This window comes from Culex pipiens, chromosome 3 (genome assembly GCF_016801865.2).
Source record: "Culex pipiens pallens isolate TS chromosome 3, TS_CPP_V2, whole genome shotgun sequence".
Taxonomy (NCBI): Eukaryota; Metazoa; Arthropoda; class Insecta; order Diptera; family Culicidae; genus Culex; species Culex pipiens.
The window spans coordinates 30242973-30261925 of NC_068939.1; the positions used below are offsets into that span (position 1 = coordinate 30242973).

An 18953-nucleotide genomic window follows, 5' to 3' on the forward strand; every position below is an offset into this window, starting at 1 on the left:
AAATTTTTTGATGAATGGTACTGTTTTCAAGAACATTTAAGAAAATTATCTATTTGTTGACTTTTTCAAAGTTAGGGCTTGATTTTTAAATTTGAAATTTATTTTTATTAAATAGATCATAAAATTTCACAAAGTTTCATTTTTAACCATTTGAAATCCAACCAATTGTTTCCGAATTATCGTCAGTTGAAAATTACAGGCTAATGAGGTGACAAATACAAAAAAAACGTTTTTATCGATTTGAATTCTTTTTGCGGCTGTTTATCAGAAACTGATTATCCAATTTTCAAAATTCCAGAAAGATAATTGTAGGAAATTCTCTCAGGTTTCCAAATATATTTTTTTTCGGGGGTGCTTTTCTTTCAAGAAGTAATTCTTAAATGCAAAAAACGAAAATAAATCTAAAATGTATACCTAAAATTAGAAAGAGAACACTTAACAAAAAAAAAAAATAATGTGCTTTTCGATTATGAATGGTCAAATTCTCGCAAAATGATGTTTTTGAGCTACATTTTCAAATTTCATGGAAAGGAGTTTAATATTTTATCATTGAAAATGTGACCAATAGTTTCTGAGATATCGCTTGTTGACAAAATGAGTGCTAATTAGATGACAAAGAGAAAAAAAATACAGAATTTATACATTAAGAGACTGTATCTCAGCAACCAGTAGTCTGACCAACAAAGTCAAAACTAAGGATAACGGTTAAAAAATTCTCAGCAATTTGAAATCTGGAGTTTGTTTTTGAAAAGGTCCAATAAACCAAATTTCCAGTTTTTGCTAATTGGGTGTTTTTGAAACCGCCTTGAGTCAGGGGTATTAATAAACACCCAAAAAGCAAAATTTGGCATTTTATAATGATTTTCGAAATTTTGACCCAGTACCAGATTTTTCACGTTGCAAAAGATGCCGTATTTAATCCCCTAAATTATATAAAAAAATATCGAAAATAAGAAAAAATATATAATGGATACTCAGTCATTCGTGACAAAAAAGGCTATTGCAAATTTTAATTACATTCAAAATTTCTCTAAAAATCAGGGCAAAACAATATAACTTGGAATTGAATAAAATTGATTGTAAACAACTAAGAATAACGCTGTTTAATGCATATTAACACAAACAGCAACTTTTTAATCTCTTTACACATTTTTAGTTTTGGGAACAAAGAAAAACGAAACTTTTTTTTCGCAAATTCATTCATATTTTGCACATGTTTGATAGTGGCATTACTGTAATAAGGTTTACAGCATTTTGTGGTACCTTTTAAAATTTAGGAATTTTGAAAATTTGACATTCAGAGTTATTTTTTTCTGTGTACACTTGTTGACACTTTTTGGTAACTATTTTTCTATACCTAATAATGTTATGTTATCATTATTGAATAATTGCTTCACAAAATTATCTAAATATTGAAACACATGTGATTGAGAATAAAAGTTTCTTCAGTGCATTAACGATGGTCACCATCGGAATATACTGACTCATTTAGGTGCAGAAATTCGTTAAATTGAATTAAATTCTTTTAGAGTGCTGATCTTTTTTGCTTCCAAATGGTGGACGGCTTCACATTAAAAGCACTTAAATGGCAGGGCGAAATAAGATGTTCTCAGCACATAGATAGTAAAACAAGTAAGAATTTTTCTTTTAATCTGCTTTCAGTTTAATTGAAATTGTTAGGTACAAACCGAGTGTAAAAATTACATTTAAAAATATTTTGTATAAAATACAATTAAAACTACGTTGGAGATACATTATGGCGTGCACATGAAGTCTCTTAATTCTAAACGAATATTCGATGCTTGCAATGTAAATGCTAAACTTTGGTTCAGTCAAAAAAAAAACCCAAATTCATTTAGGAATCCTCCTCCTCCTTGGGATCCCGCAGACGTCGTCGCCTCACCGACGCCCTCTTATTCGCCTGCTGCTGACCCCGGCCAATGCTCTCGAAAATGTTGAACGGCGTCTGGCCCAGATTGTAGCTGTGCTTGAACTGTCTCGCCTGGGCCCGTTGGCTCGAGTTCACTTCGGCGTCGTCCAGATGGCGCAACTGGGGCAGCACCGCCAGCACCATCATCCGGTAGTCGTTGTGTTCCAGCGTGGAGTTCCCGTTGAAGGAGGACGTCGCGCCGGGATTCCCCAGCAGGGACAGATAACGGAGCGAGGGACAGCACTCGCGGATTCGGAACACCCAGTCCTGGACGTTATCAATGTTGCAGTGGTTGAGCCAGAGCAGTTCCAGGTTGGGCAGCGAGGGGAACGTCTTCTCGTCCGGCAGATCGTTGTGGTCCAGGATGAGTGTGTTCAGCTGCCGGAAGTAGGACAGGAACGAGAGATCTCTGCAAAGTGGAATTAAAAGAATTGATTAGATTTAATGAATTGAGAAATATACCCAACGCAATATCAGGTCAAAACAAAAGAGATGGGAAAAACATTTACATTTTGTTGTGTCATATCATGGGTTATACAAGATTTTATTACAATCATATCCTTGAAAATTTGCTAGGGCCAATTTTTCGAGAAAGTGCCAAATTTAGAAGGAATCACGTACTCCTGTTAGCTCAAAACATCAATTTTATATATACCAAAACATGCGCAAGGAGTGGTGGCCTAATGGTTCTTTTACGGGTTAAATTCCATTTAAAATTCAAGTGCAAAGCGCCAGCTCCTGTTACGTCACATCATACTCATGGTATTTAGGCTCAGTACGCCCACCGGAACAAGCCCTTGAATGTCCGCAAAATAGTAGTTTTTGTTACATCGTATAATTTATACACATAGATATTTTTTTTTCGATATCTCGTGACGGAGGGGCGGTACGACCTCATTCATTTTTGAACATACGCAAAAAGGCGTGTTTTTCAATAATATGCAAATGGAGATGGTGTGGAAATTTGGTGTCAAAGGAACTTTTATGTAAAAACATCCGATTTGATGGCGTACTCAGAATTCTGAAAAACGTATTCTTCACAAATAATAATAATAATAATAATAATTTCATAAATTCTGTAATTTTTCGTCACGCAACTGTATTTTTTTTTGTTGGGACATGTTATTTTATGGAAAATTTAATGTTCTTTTCGAATCTGCAATAACTTAGAAGAGTCATTCTCTTACTTAGAAGAAATTCATTTTTAAATTTTTGTGTTTTTGTATCTATGCAGGGTGATATTTAGGGTTATTGAGTTTTCACGATTTCGCGGACAACGTGAAATTCGTGAAATCCCCTGAAAATCAAGAATTTAAAAAAAATCGATGCAGAAAAATAACAAATGTATTAACCTGGGTGCAGAATAGTGGTTCGCAAAGCGGCCTCAATTTAGAACTGTCAAAGCGGAACCAATTTACTGTTCGCAAAATTACACCAAGAAGTGGCAAGTATTGTAATCGATCTATAATTTATTTTGTCGGTGGCGTCGAGCTTTTGAGGTCAAGAAATCTTAAGAAGAGGGTTGAAATCGAGATTGGCATAACTTGTCGCTAGCATTTCAATAAGCGTTATTTCTCACGCAAAACCTATGTATATGGCCCTTTTTAAAATGTTAGCGACGAATTATCAATGACTATGAAAGGCAAATGCCAAATAATATTGAATAATTCTAATTCAACGTTGTCACTGCGCTTCAAAGCAAATTTCGGAACTTCGATTCGGTTGTTCTTATGATTCACAAAATTTCACCCACTTCTGACGCAATTTTCGTCGTCACGTGGAAAACTAAAAGACCTCTTTTGGCCGCCCATCATTTAGTCTACCAACAATAAAAGCGTGAATTACTTAATTTTTCAACGAAAATTTCAACATCAACAGCTCCAAAATGTTTCAGAACAAGTCACTTTAGCAGCAAAAAATTTGTCACGCTTGAGCTTGAACATAGCCTTCTACTTTGTTTATGTTTACAGCTGTAGTGCAGTTGTATTAGTTGGGAGCAGTGGGGAGCATTCGAAAATCACGTTACGCGTTCTGTCTTTTCAGCACCCAGGTATTAACCTGGGTGATGAATAGAGAGAATGCGTAACGTCCCAAGTAACCATCCAGCACTAAAACATGGTCACTGTTCAGCACTGAAAGCGCTTTTACAGCTGCGAGTAAAAGCTAAGAAGTTTTGAGATCAGCCCTAACAGCTACTTCAGTGCTATACAATGACCGAGTTTGGACTTTACTCGGCCGGTTAAGTGCTGGCCCCTACTGTTGGTGTCCACCCCTGCAGAAAATGTCAAAAAATTGAGAGAGGCAAAAATATTTCTTTCTCTCTCTGCTTTCCTCTCCTCTCCTCTACACATTCTATTTTGGTTTGTCTATTTTACTACTTTACCGACTCAGCTGACCGAGTTTGCGAAGTCGATTTTTTTGATTGAAAATGAAGCGTTTGGGATTTGAAGCCTGCCAAGATCATAGAAGTTGCCGTTGCTGTTGATTCCTGCGCCCGTGCCTTCTGTCCTAAATTGGAGATGGCTTTCCAAGCTGGTTTTTAAAGATACATATGCAGCCACTTTGTGCCAGAAGAATGCCTAGCAACTTCGGTTAACTGTTTCACCCCGTTGAAAAGGGCACTGATGAAAACAGTTTTTGATTAGGTTCGAAAGATTTTGTTGTTTTATTCATAATATTATATAATCACTACAACTACAACTGGCCTTGAACTGGCTTGACGATAAAAAAATAAATTGTTCTCCGCCCGCTTAGTTTGGCGGGGGAATCCGGCCCACCAGCAGAACAAAAAAACGCCATATCTGCCAGCGGCTCTTTGTTGCGGTCCAGCAAGAAGGGAAAGTGGCCCTCGTTCATGTTAGCTGTAAAGTATTATTTTCATTTAGTAGGTAATATAAAAAATACTTATGAAATACTTACGAGGATGATGAAAACCCGGATGAAAGCGATTTTGAGCTGCTAGCTTCGCCTGCTTTCAATCGTTGTTGATGTTTTTGGGGGCGATACGAAAAAGTGAGAAAGTTGTTGTTTTCTTGCACTCTCTCTTTCACTCTTCTCTCAGAATGACAACAATGTTGCCAGTTTGATAGAACCAGCATGACAGTGTTGCTAGCGGTTGCACTTAATCAGCACTTATTCAGCTATGGACAGTGCAGTTGAATAAGTGCTGAATCGCATTTGTAAATGCTGTTGCGTGACTAATTAGCAATAGTATGCCAATTTGTTGCCGATTTATGACTATTTGCTAGTGCTGGATGGTTACTTGGGGTGATTTTCGAATAATCCCACTTTGTTTACATCTACAAATTAGGAGGCTGTTCAAGCACAAGCATGACTTTTTTCTTACTTGAGATTTTGAAATTTTTTGCTGGAAAATTGTTAGAAGAGATTTTTCTTGTGACGAAGAACTGCGACGAGAGCTAGGGGGGTGACACTTCGGTTCTGCCGGTGCTGGAACCTCGAGCTCAGAGCCAGCACCGAGCTGGTCGGAGCCAGCACCGAGCTGGAACCGTGTCTGGAACTTTGATTGAAAAGTAGCCGATTTTTGGAAATAAATTTAGCGTGCACCGCACAACAGCTGTCATTATCAAGCAAAAATCCAAACAAAGCCAACCCGTTTTTTTTCCTGCAAAAAGTTGCACGCGGTTTTTAACAGCAACAATAAAAGTGGTCCGGTCAAGCAGTCGAACAATCAGATTCTGATGACCACTCGACGGTTGTTCCGGTTGTTCCTTTGTCATACCGCATGTGTCACTCCTGCGTCACGGAAGATCCTCGTACCAACTCGACCGCCACACGGGGCTCCCTCGTCCGGTGCATTCGATGTCCTTCTTCGTACCCGATGTCAAGTGCATCCCCGCCGGATTCCAGCTACTGACCACGTCGATCATGATCTGCCCCAAGCACTCACTCGAGCAGTGCTCAATCAACGTCAACGGTGCGAAACCTGCCCGACGGCCTTCCACCTCGAGTGCCTCCAGTTTAACCCGCCGGAAGGTCGCTAAATCTGCGAAGAGTGCGAATCCGGCAGAATGCCGCTGTACAACGAGATCGTCTGGGCCAAATATTCCGCGTTCAAGTTCTGGCCCGCGCTCACGATAGCCCTGCCAGCGGACCCGGTCGTGGTGTTCCGGCGGCAACACAAGCAAAAGGACATTTGCGTGCGCTTCTTCGGCACGCACGATTTTGGATGGATCAACCGGAGGCGAATCTACCTCTATCACGAAGGCGACTCGGACATCGTGGCGGCCGGAAGCAGTCGGACATGATGGAGCGGTACAATGAGGAATCGACCCAGGACGATTTGAACCAATGGGTTGAGTTTGTCGAGGGAATGGTTTTCCGTATCAATTGTTAAATCTATTTTATTTCGACAGGAGGATTAGATCGGTGAGTACAAATAGTCGGACAAGGACCCTTGCGGGCTAGACTCGAACTGCATCAACCGGGCGCTGCTCGTGGCGTGTAATCCGAAGACTTGTCCAGCTAGCGAAAGTTGCCAGAACCAGTGCTTCAAACGGAAGCAGTACTAGGCACTGGCGGCCAAACGAATACCCATCAAGCGCTGGGGTCTGGTCACGCGTCGCGTGATCGAGTACGAGAAGTGATCAACAACGAGGAGTTGCCGCGGCGGATAAAGCAAAAGGACGAAAATTACTACTTCCTGACGGTGGACTCGGAGCTGACGATCGACGCGGGGCCCAAGGGCAACTTGGCCCGGTTCATCAACTACTCGTGCGAGTCCAACTGCGAGACGCTGCTGTGGAAGGTCGGCGGAAGCCAATCCGTGGGGCTGTTTGCCCTCAAGGCAGTAAGTTTTTCGAAATTCCGGTAAAAACACTTACTACAACTAACTCTTCTTACTCTTTTCTCCACCAGGGCTAAGAGCTCACCTTCAACTACAACTTTGAGACGTTCGGCGACCAGAAGAAGATTTGCCACTGTGGTGCGAGCAAGTGTTGCGGGCTGATCGTCAGCGAAGGAACGGAGAATTGAAGTGGGATAGTCACAACGGTCTTGCGCGACTTCTAGGTGCAGATTGTAACGTGGGTTACCTGGTCGAGTACTCAAATGCCAACAGTGACGACGGCGGCAACTACAGTTCTTCCGCCACACGCCTGCGGCAAAGTAACTTGCGGATCCATCGCGACAAGTGTTCTACCTTGCCAAGAGTGACCTCGAGTTTGATCAGTAAACGTTCACGAGGAAACGAACCATTGTTACTAAGTTGTGTAATGAGTAACCACTACGAAAATTTATAAATGTACTCGAAATAAATTTAAAACGCTGCAGAAGTTGCAGCCGCAATCGGTGGAGCTACTCCGGTAGCCTGATGTAGATTCGGAACCAAGCTGGGAACGGAGATGGGTTGGGTTCACGCCATGTGAGAAATCCGGCAAGTCGTCATAAGTTTTTACTGCGTGTTGCGGCTGCCGAAGATGCATTAAAAACTCATGCTGCAAACACAACATTGTGTACCAGAAAATACCTGCGGCAAGCAGTTCTATCAACCAAGGAATCGGTGTATTTACCGGACCGATGTTCCGACTCCTATGCTTCCTTTTTCTTTTTCCGACATCAAACCTTCGGTGAGAGGATGACGTTTTTCATCATCTTAATGGGCTTAACCCTAGTTCAATTGAACCGTACTGACAATCGTTTATTAACAGGCTTCGCTGAAATGGAAAACTAAAATTCGTTGAGTAGGTATGCAGAGTCCCCACTGCCGGTCAGCCCAGGCCTTCTTCTCGAAGACCGTCGGTGGCCATTTGACCAATGATCTGTCAAATGACCAATCAACTACTTGAGCACGCCCTGCATGATGTTCGTCAGCATGCTGCTTGTGGCAACCCTAGCCAGCGGCCGAGACGACTATCAGAGCGGCATGCCGTTACTTCCAGTTCAACATGTTTGGAATGTTTGCGATAATGTGCGGCAGAATGGCCTTTCCAACAAGACTCACGCCAACTCGGCAATCACATTTTTTTCGCTGGTGTTATCATCGACTGTCTCGTCCGACACAGGGCCAGGTCGATCATCATCTGTAGCACCAGCGGAACCAAAGAAGCCACATACTTTTACGTCCGCTTCCGGAACATCTCAGAACATTATCCGACAGTAAAATCATCACCTCGTCGATATTTTCGGCCGTGATAATCTTCACCCGTCGTCCTTGTCGTGTAACAAACAGCACCTTCGGAACGGACGATGGGTCCAGATATTTGACCAACATTTGTTTAATAACCAGCAGATGCTGATTCTGCTGGTTGCCAAAGATACCCGGCACCGACGAGAAGAATCGCAACGCAGATTCCAGATTGTGATTGTCGTCGATCAGGTTGCGTGCTGTTTTTTGGACTCCGGCCGCTGCGGGTTGTTCGAGTCCGGCGCGTTGTTTGGACCAGCCGGCGTTTCTTGGCCACAAAGCGAATTAAAAGCCTGTTCGACAAAAAATTATATCAACAACAAATTTTCTTTGGCGGCTTGGATGATGTTCTAAACGTCAAAATGTGTACACACTCAAAAGAGATTACCCATATTTTCAATAAAGTTGGTTCGGGGCCAAAAGTTCTGTCGCCGAGCCAGAACCGTGCCCAAAACCTTGAGTGGCACACTCTTGGACGAGAGTGTCATTCTGCGATGTCGCAAATAATCCTGCAGCTCTTCCTGGTCCAGCGAAAAAACATCGCTAATTCTAGCGAAACTGATTCAACAAACAGAGTAGAAATTCACTAAACAAGGTTTTCAATCGGAATCAAACAATAAAGATAGCTTCTGGATGGATACAACCGCATCGATTCCATAAACAACTTCCATTCATAATTATAAAAAATGACGATCACGCCTTTAACTTTTTTAAGATTTCTTGACTTCAACTCCAGGTCCTAAAAAGCCGCACATTTTTCATTCAAGCAAAACAAATATTTTTAATGATCGATAACAATACTCTCTACTTTTGGCAAACAGTAAATTGGTTCCACTTTGACAGGTCAAAATTGAGGCCGTTTTGCGAACCACTATTCAGCACCCAGGTATTAACCAGAAATGTTTCAAATGTGAATTTGAGATTTTCAATTGAAAAAAAAAAAAAAATATTATTTACCTTTTGAACTCTTGATTTGAACTCAAATGTTTGAAAGAGCAAAACATTGAAATATAATTGTTGCAAAAAAATACATATTTTATTTTCGGAATCATCGAAGGATTCCGAAATGAGGAAATAAGATTTCAGTTAGGCTTATGCAAATTTATTTAATTTTTTTTCTTCAAAATTGTCCCAAAAAATGGGGGGAGGAGGGGGAACAAGTAGGATAATAATATTTTGTTTATTGAAATAGATTAGTACAATCGATTGTAAATATGGTAAATAAAAGAAAATGCTCCATATTTGATATTGAGTTTTATTTAATTTTCAAGGTCAAAAACAATATTTGTTTTTCTATATTCTTTGACATGTTAATGAAAATAGAAGTGCAATCAAATGAAAATTATTGCATTTTCCTGCATTTATTGTCACTTTTAGCACTATTGGGTTTGTTTAAAATCATTTTGAATATTAGTGAAATTTCAGTGTAGAGTTCGACAAAGAGTTCTATTCGTCGTTTTTTTTAACTAATGATAGCATATAATGTGCTATTTAAATTCCGTGTTATAACAATTTGACAATAAATTCATTCAAAGAAAGAATTCCAAAAGGAAATTAAAGGTTCAAACTCGGTTTATTCAAGATTGAATGATTTGGGCTAAGAAATATTATTATAATTTAAAAAATCAGCCCTTTTCTTGAAAGTTTTAGTTTTTTTTCTAAGTCTCGTGAAATTACCACGATTTGATTAAATGGTTTCACGGGGAAACTGGACATTTTCAGCATGAGAAATCAATTATCTTATATGCCTAATAAATAATTAAATACACGGAGAAAAAAGAGTTCCCAAAATCGTTAACATGCGTTCATGAAAATGGGAACCACGAACAAAATGTTCATATCTCATGGTACGTTTTTGAAAAACGTACCATGCAATGCCAACACTTTTAATTGCTTAAAAAATATAACCACGAATTACTTACTTGAGATTATTATAGCTCAGATCCAGTATCGTGGTGGTCCGCGAGAACTTTTCCGCAATTTTGCGTGGAATTTGCGAGAGTTTTTCGTACGCAAGCGAAAGCCTCTCCCCACTGCCGTCTGGATCCGATCCGGTGGAACCACTAAAAAAAAGGCAACGATGTGAGTTAGATAAGCTGATATTTCAAACAAATGTGATCTACAAAACACTTACCTCATGTTGCTTTTGAGTGATATCGAGTCTGAGGACCAGTCGTAGTTCAGGTACAGCTCGTCGTCATCGTCCACGTGGGGGTAGTTTTCAATGAAGAATCTGGGAAATAACGAAATTAAAATTAATTTAAACGAGGTTTAACTTACAAATTGATTTCTTAAAAATTGAGAAGTTTACATCATTTTCCTAATTTCCTAATTCACAGTCCTCCCTGAGATGGTTTCGTTTTACTATACTCAGTGCCAACACTGTAAAGCTTCCCTCCTGTTGTCACCATGAACCAAATGGTACTGAACTGCGCACGATCTTCTCTTCTTCCCCTAGCAGAGTCGTTGATATCTCGACGCATGACTACCTTCGCAGGCGTCGCCGACCTGCCCGGTCTAGTGAAATGTCGTCGTACAACAGATGACGACTTGGGCGCTAGGGTGGTTCTTCTGGCAGAGCTTAGTACATCCCAGCAGCTAATCCCCATCGTCTAATAGGTCAACTCTAATGGAACTCCCGAGCTCGAAATGAGGCCAACCAAACGAAAAAAAAAATGGCGCCTTATCTTATCACTTCGGAGTGTTCCTCCAAAAAAAGTAAACAGAATCCGGTGAAGGCGTTTGCTAGAGCGAGAGAATCGAGGTTGTTCGGAACGATCAGAGGGAAAAGGTGACTGATCTTATAAGAACGTTCTAGCAATGTCGAGATCGTTGAGCTGTCGAAAATCAGGGTAGTCCACTGTTGACCGACTACCGTAAAGCGCTGCCACGATCATGGTGGTGACGAAAGCTTGATCTCTCGAGTCTTGGACAGCAGTGAAAGTGTTAGGAACTCATTGGAGTGTGAACAAGGCTTTGGAATTAGCTCTTTTGCCTGCTATCAGCAAAGATTGCAGATACTAGAAAACAGTTAATGAATCAGCTTATCGGATGAATCATACGTGAGTTGATAAAACGTGATCTGTGGTTTTCAAAGACTACTCGGAGCATTGCCTATAATTTGACTTAAAAAATATTTAAATATTCACGTAAAAATGCCCATTGTATGGCTTTTCATCTTTTTTATATTTTTTGAATAAAAAAAATCTTTTTTAATATTTTAAAGCATTTTTTTTAATCAATTTTGATAAGTTTAGTATTACAGAGAGGATTCGTACCGAAAACAGAAGAAGGACCAGTGTGTAGGAGGTCAATTTTAGCAAGTTCTGCTCTAAAAATTACTTATCTTGAGTAATTATCTACGTTTTCGCATATCGTCGCCGTCGTCCGAATCCGAAAAAGCTCCGAAATGTTTTGTCACTTTTCATATAAAAGTAGTTTCAATCTTGTCGTGCTATCTTGTCACTCCCTGAAAATTGATGTAAGTGCGACAATTGACCAAAGGGATTTCAGGTCAGAACGCGTTTGTCGCACGTACAAGTTAGACTACCGTAAACATTTGTAATTATAACTCGGGACTCCAGCAACCAACTTCAACCAAACTTCGGGACAATGCACAGAATGGTTAGCCAAACAAAACGTGTTTGTTATTGTTTACATTGCGTGCTTTCGTTTTTGTTTATTCAAGGTCAAACATTTAATTGCGTTTTTCTCGGAACGTCAAAATGGCGGGTGCAACAGGATAGCACGACGACGCCGATATCATTTATTTGTATTTATTTATTGGAATGAAACCTTGTTCATTTCATATGTCTTTAGAAGCCATTTTGCATCATTAGTTTTTTTTTTTCATACAAATCATCATACAACTTTGCGGGCTGTTGAAACAAATATTATTTCTGAATTTTCGAAAATATGTATCTCACTTCAGATGAAATTTGCTGATCGTTTTGGTTTCTTCGGCAAAGTAATTGTAATTGTTTTTATTTGCGACGAGAGCCTGTAAGTTTACAACTTTTTAACTTAATCGAACAAATTGTCACACTAAATTAAAAAAAAAATCATACAAATCGATCAATAGATTCCATTGATTCCATTGTATGACGAGCCCGCAAAATTACATGGAGATTTGTTTTAAGAAAAACTAATGATGCAAAATGGCTTCTTTTGAGTTATAAAATGCAAGGAGAAAGCTTCCTCATAAAAAAATCAAAATCTCGAACAAAATTGCGGAATTCTAGAAGACAACTTTAGTATTTAAATATGCAACTTAGTATTTGAATTTGCATTAAGAGCGAGTCCACGAACAAGGCATACCCCCTTGTATGGGACGTCGTTTGGACCTCACCAATCTGCCTGAAAATTTCAGGGGTTGTTTGTACATATTAAACTAGCATCTGGCCAAGATATGAGCACTCTAGGTCAACGGGAAATGGGGCAAATCGGGACAAAGTTTAAAGGTTCAAAAACGTCAAAAATCTTAAAAATGCTATAACTTAGGCAAAACTCAATTTAATTTCAAAATTCAAAATGCATTTGAAACGGCTTAAAAATGCAACAAAAAAAATGAAAGTTAAAAAAAATAAGAAACTGCTTTTTTCTGGTGTCATCTAGTATCCTTGGAAACGAACTTGATTTTCAATAAATGTGAATCGAAGATTATTTTTAACTTTAATTTTTTAAAGGGTTGAAATGGATGAAAATAAACATTTTTATGCATGTTTCTGTTGTGAAATTGTCTCAGGAACACGAATATGATAAAATAATCATAAGAAAATAGGATCTAAGGGGTCTCCCGAGCAAAAATGTACAACCAAAAAATTCACTAAAAGAAAATGTGTATATTTAACATGTTAAACTGCCTTACCCAAAGCGTTCTCAGTCTCAAATGGGAGTCCCAGACGTCCCCTAAAAGCTGCAGGTCGAACCGAGTTGACATCTGGATGGAACACTTTTTTATTTGAGTTTGAAAATTATGCTATTTTTTCACTAAAATGCCAATAACTCCCTTTAGACTAAACCAATTGGGATGCTTCTCCCTGCATTTTGTTGCAATTTTTAAGCCCTTTGAAATGCATTTTGAATTTTGAAATTAAATTAAATTTTGCCTAAGTTATAGCATTTTTAAGATTTTCGACGTTTTTGAACCTTCAAACTTTGTGTCCCGATTTGCCCCACTTCCCGTTTTCAGGCAGGCATTTCAGGCAGATTGGTGAGGTCGATGCGAGATGGGTATGCTTTGCTCGTGGACTCGCTCTTAAAATTGTTCTGTTTTTATTCTAAAGGTGGAGTTCAGTCTTAGAGGGCTTAATAATAACTCAACTTTAAATTAAATCAAACTTAACACTGGAACGCCCAACGCATGTCCAACTTACACGGACGCCCAAGCCTCCCAAAAAAGGTGGAACGGTAACTTCAACTCGCTGGATCTCGGGCATTACTCAACCAGTCGGGACGATTCTTGTTTCCAGTGATTTGTAAGAATGTTTAGATGATCCTAAAATTTTGCAGAACTTGATTTGAACAAATCTGTAATTTCTGCGACCGAAAACATCGTTCCACCTTTTTTCAAAACGACTGCCCCCGCGGAATTTTTGGCGATTTTTTTTACATGCGAAAAAAAAAGTTGGAACCATGTTTTTGATCGCAAAAATTGCAGATTTGAGCAATTTGAGTTCTGCAAAGTTCTAGGATCATCTAGACATTCTAACAAATCACTGGAAAGAAGAATCATCTTGATTGGTTGAGTTATGCCCGAGAACCAGCGAGTTGAAGGTACCGTTCCAACTTTTTTGGAGCCTTGGGCGTTGGAATGTTAAGGTAGGGTAGAGCAGTCATCATGAAGACAAGGGGAACAATGATAAAATGAATCTCACAAGTCGTAGTTTCAACCAATCAGGCTCATATTGAGGGGAAGATGTGTCTACTGGATACAAGTCTGCCATAATAGTGGCTATGGTTATGGACGCTTCCTTGCAAAGTAGTTCATAAATGTTTGATTCTGGGGTGTAAAAGTAAATTATGGACAAAAATTATTTTATTCGCCTTTAGGCTGCCATTAAAACCAAAACTAATTTTTCTTCAGATTTCTTTCAACGTTTCATAGGGAATGAGTTGGGCTACAATTTGCCTTCATTAGGTTTTACCAAAATTAAGAATAAGAATATGATTTCAGAGCTGTCTCATTGTTCCCCACTCTTTTCAGCCCATGGGAGTCACTTTGATTTTTCTTCTTCAAACAATTTTTGAAAATCTTTGGCAATCTTTCAAAACATGAATAGAAAGTGATTTTTGGCATATTAATTGAGTTTTAAATTCATTCAACCAAACATATAAAGTTATTTGGCATGAATATACGGATTTTACGAAATTTAAATACTTCTTAGTATAACTTTTGATAGTTAAAGTTTAAAGTGGACCAAATTGCTTTAATATGTTCAAGGCATGTCACCTACAATGGAACAATACAAAAACATGATGTTTTACTAGAAAATAATTGATTTTCGTCTCATTGTTCCCTAGCTGTCTCATTGTTCCTGCCAAGTGCGTCTACAATGAGAAAGTTGAAGAACTCTGGTTGTAGACGTCAGATCGTTCTCATATTTTGGTCAATGTTAGAAAATATAAAAAGAAAGAAAATGCATCAAAAAGCTCCTTAAAAAACTTTTTCTTACTCTTGTCTATTCCATAGTTATAAGTAATAATTTTTCGATTGAATTACGATGTAAAACACAGCTGAAAGGAACACCAAAACTCTGTTGTGTACCTAAATGAACTCATTGTAACTTGATTATTCACAAATAAAACCGAATTGAATTGAATTGAAAGCTCCTTAAAACATGCTGATGATAAAACTACAAAAATCGTTGAAAGTTAAACCAAAAGTGTCTCATTGATGACTACCCTACCCTAAAGCAGTTGATCATTTCCAGAGAAAAAATGATTATCACTTTTAAAAGCTCTGTATTTGATTCAATTTGACGCCAAAATACATAAACACGTGCTGTTTGTTGCCTGCTCGAAGCCACTGAAGAAATTTTTGATCTAATCAAGTGCGTCTCAAAATTTATATAATTTCGTGAAACCATTATAGAAGTCGTCACTTTGAAGTTTATTTAAGATTACTGATGACCCTTGAAAAAACATATTTAGGTACCGTAAACTGGGGTGACTTTGATAGCCCGAGGTGACATTGATAGAAATTTGATTTGGCCACTAATTTTGAAACATCCAGTCACATTTTTGCATATATCTTGACTTTTTTTTGATAAGGTCCTATAAACAAATGTAAACATTGAGTGTATCCCGCTTACTCCGATCGACTTTGACATAAGGTGTGAAAGGGATACACTCAATGTTTACATTTGTTTATAGGACCTTATCAAAAAAAAGTCAAGATATGTTCGATAATAAGCTATCCCTCAATGCTTACATACTCAAAATTCTCAAAAATGTTTAGATATTAATTTGACGGGCATTTGAAAAACCTATCAAAGTCACCCCGGGCTATCAAAGTCACCCCAGTTTACGGTACAAAATGCTCCATAAACTTCCTTTTTTTTCATTGTGACATAACCGCCAAGTACAAATCTTTGCACTCAAATGGAAGATACATTCCTAATTTATGAAAATTTAGTATTTTGCTTGAAAACCCAAATACGAGATTTAAACAAATTGATTTTAATTATGCTAATTTTGCCCTTTGTTTGCATTTTCTAGAAAAATAATATGATCTAGGTCGAGATCTTGGTGTCATTTTGTTGGCAATTTAAGTAAAAAAATGCACTTGTCGAAACATTGTAAATTTTAAAATATGATAATTTGTGTACTTTTGGTTTGGTTTCAAAAATACTTAGACAGGGACCGAATAGATTTTCTTCAAAGTTTGTATGCTGTTCGCTACTCCAACATATTGCATGCAATTTTTGCTTGTATGCAACAGCGACGAACCGCCCTAATTCTCCATACAAATTTGGGAGAAAAACCATTCGGTCCTGTTTATTTATTTTTTTTGAAAAAAATCAAAGTCCTCGTGCTGCTGGGGACCTCAAATTACATGCTTCCCCTCGAGTCTAGCTTGCACAGTAATTTTTATATATTTTTTTGTATGTCAGTGTAATCAAGCGAAGACAGTTTTAACAAAATGGTGATTCACCACAACTTTGGGGGAGATTTTCACTTAGGTATGCACTAATTCAATATGATTTTTTCACAAATTTTCTCGAATAAATTGTCACAAATTCTTTTTTTTTCGATACTTCAAACAAGCACTCACGCCATTGTCCTTAAAAGCACTACATATCTTAAAGCTGGCTAAATTTCACCCCACTAACGAGTAAACGCGTCCTGCTGAGCTTTACTTACTTCTCGTTGTACAGTATGGTGTGCATTGTCCGGCGTCTTCTATTCGCTCGGTACACGAGCTGATAGAGGTGCAACGAGTGGTCCCGGTACAGCGGAATTTTGACGAACTTTTCCGAACACTTGAGTCCCAAATAAAAGAAAGTGGAGAACAATGCTCCCTTTTATTTTTTTTGTTTAACCGAAAATTTTCGGGTAAACTACCGGTTTCAGCGGTTTTGGATGTTCACTTGAGGATATTTGCTCGAAAATCACAAAATTGTTTGGAAATCGCGCCTAGAAGTAATCGAAGCTGATTTGTTCAAATTCCAACCAATCGACACTGCTCATCACCGGCTAATATGTTTGTAAATTCACTCGAATTGCGCGCGATTTCTTGGCAAAGTCACGTTTGTTTAGAAATGACGACCCGCCAGATGACGTCCTGTTCGATCCGATCCAGTCGACTGAGTGACCAAAGGCAGTCGAAGCCGTAGCAGTAGTAGGTAGTTGCTTAAGGTTCTGAGATTCTGTAACGCAAGACCGCATCTTCCCCGCTACCTCCTTCCCCTGCGCTGTAGTTGTTTGTTCTACAAGTTCGTCTATCAGCCGCAATATGCTGATAGCTGCGAGTCGGGCAAAAATAGCTTGTTACTTGCGACTTGTACAGCAAGGAAGCAACAGGCTTCGGGAAGCTTGGAGAAGAACGTAGAACAAACAAACAACGATTGCAACTTATTGCACATATTGTCGGACATAGAGAGAGAGCGAGATATAATCCAGAAAAGTGAAATCGATAGGGATTTACTGCCCTGTCCTATTGTTGTTGTCTTACCACTATCGCACCAAAGTCTGCGATTATTGGCTGCTTTTACCTCCTCGAACTATTGAACTCTTAAACTGTATCACTACCTGCACTTGCACTTGTACCGCTGTGTACTCGAGGGAAGTTCTTGGCATCGACTACCGAACCGAACATGGAGAATGCGATTGGGTTATGAAAACGACTTTCGATGCAGTCACACAGCGCACAGGTCATCGAGGTAATCGGCAAATACGTTACAATTCAGTCGTAGCGATCAGCGTTACAAATTTGGAATTTAACAAATGTTTTGCACCATTTGAGTGGAGTTGAGGACAGGGATTCTCAATTGTTTCGCAAGGTTTGCCTTTCTATTTGATAAGAAATATTTTAACTTAATTTAAAACTTATTTTGCTAAGCAATTTTATAATTTTAATTGTGGGGTTATTCTGTACAGTTTCATGAATAGAATTTTCTTTTTTTGCCTTCCTCACTGAGGTAAGGCTATAATCCTGCTCTAAAAATGAACTTCGTATAAAAACGTCGTAGAACCACCTTCATGTATACATATCGACTCAGAATCGAAAACTGAACAAATGTCTGTGTGTGTGTATGTGTGGGTGTGTGTGTGTGTATGTGTGTGTATGTGTGTGTGTATGTGTGTGTGTATGTATGTATGTGACCAACAAACTAGCTCATGTTTCTCGGCACTGGCTGAACCGATTTGACCCGAACTTGTTGCATTCGACTTGGTTTAGGGTCCCATAGATCGAGTTTTATACAGATTGAAGTTTCGATAAGTAGTTCAAAAGTTATGTATGAAAATGTGTTTTCACATATATTTGGATCTCACTTAAATATATGTAAACTATGTCCGGATCCACAATCCGACCCATCGTTGGTTAGGTTATCCAAAGACCTTTCCAACAAGTCTAAAGCATTGAAGATCTGGCAACCCTGTCTCGAGATATGGTCACTTAAGTGACATTTATGTACCATTTTGAAGCCGGATCTCACTTAAATGTAAGCAAACTATGTCCGGATCCATCATCCGACCGCGACCCATCGTTGGTTAGATTATCAAAAGACCTTTCCAACGAGTCCAAAACATTGTAGATCTGGCAACCCTGTCTCGAGATATGGCCACTTATGTGATATCGATGTACTTTTTGGAAGCCGGATCTAAAAAATAGATGAAATTTGTGTACAGCCATTGTTGTGAGGAAGGCTCCAACCACATAGGTGGATTAAGTTAGTTTTTCAATTAAATGATACTCGCATAGCTTATAATCAAAAAAATGCTTTATAGTCCAGACTCAATTATCCAAAGCCCTCGAAAAAATGTCTGATTTTGATTGTTGACCCCTTAACTTCTCAAAAGTGGTTTAAAATTTGAAATCCAAGATGGCCGCCAATATGGTAGTGACGGAATATAGAAAATGCATGCATTTTATTATTTAATAGGAAATCACTTAAATTGAGACGAAGACCTCGATTCTATGTTTGAAACAAGAAAAAAAAATATAAAAAAATGTTCGTGATTCGGTTAGGGGAAAGTGGGGCAAGTGTAACAAGCTAAGGAAATGCTCGTTATAACCCATTAAAAACGTTAAAAAATCATTCGGTTTTTTTTTTAATCACCTTATTTCAGGTCTTGATTTAGACTTTGATAGAACAAGTTTTAAAGAAATCCTAATTTTAATCTAAAAACGTAACTTGATCCACCTTTAGGTGG

At 38.6% G+C, this 18953-nt stretch overlaps 1 protein-coding gene and 1 long non-coding RNA gene across 4 annotated transcripts; both read right to left on the reverse strand.

Annotated features, from left to right (window-relative positions):
• Positions 1-1639: 1639 nt before the first annotated feature.
• Positions 1640-17385, reverse strand: LOC120425352 (leucine-rich melanocyte differentiation-associated protein-like). 3 transcript variants are annotated; one of them, XM_039589855.2, is made up of 5 exons: positions 16641-16836; positions 16440-16558; positions 10210-10308; positions 9998-10138; positions 1640-2339 (listed from the first exon to the last, which is right to left on the reverse strand). In XM_039589855.2, the coding sequence occupies exons 2-5, from the start codon at positions 16463-16465 to the stop codon at positions 1856-1858; spliced, it is 750 nt and encodes a 249-aa protein (XP_039445789.1). In that variant the 5' UTR covers positions 16466-16558; positions 16641-16836; the 3' UTR covers positions 1640-1855. The 3 variants fall into 3 exon arrangements, with proteins under 3 accessions (XP_039445789.1, XP_039445792.1, XP_039445790.1); XM_039589858.2 differs by lacking the exons at positions 16440-16558; positions 16641-16836 and adding an exon at positions 17251-17385; XM_039589856.2 differs by lacking the exons at positions 16440-16558; positions 16641-16836 and adding an exon at positions 10387-10572.
• On the reverse strand, positions 4567-5191 carry LOC120425354 (uncharacterized). The gene is made up of 2 exons (XR_005606508.2): positions 4850-5191; positions 4567-4791 (listed from the first exon to the last, which is right to left on the reverse strand). It is a non-coding gene; the product is annotated as an uncharacterized LOC120425354 (long non-coding RNA).
• Positions 17386-18953: the final 1568 nt, after the last annotated feature.

Bases quoted from the DNA above. Each gene is read 5' to 3' on its own strand.
- LOC120425352 (XM_039589855.2), bottom strand. From the start codon at position 16,465: ATGCACACCATACTGTACAACGAGAA. The intron at 10,309-16,439 runs GTAAGTAAAGCT...GTTATTTCCCAG, and splicing joins ACCATACTGTACAACGAGAA to ATTCTTCATTGAAAACTACC. The intron at 10,139-10,209 runs GTAAGTGTTTTG...CCTTTTTTTTAG, and splicing joins TCACTCAAAAGCAACATGAG to TGGTTCCACCGGATCGGATC.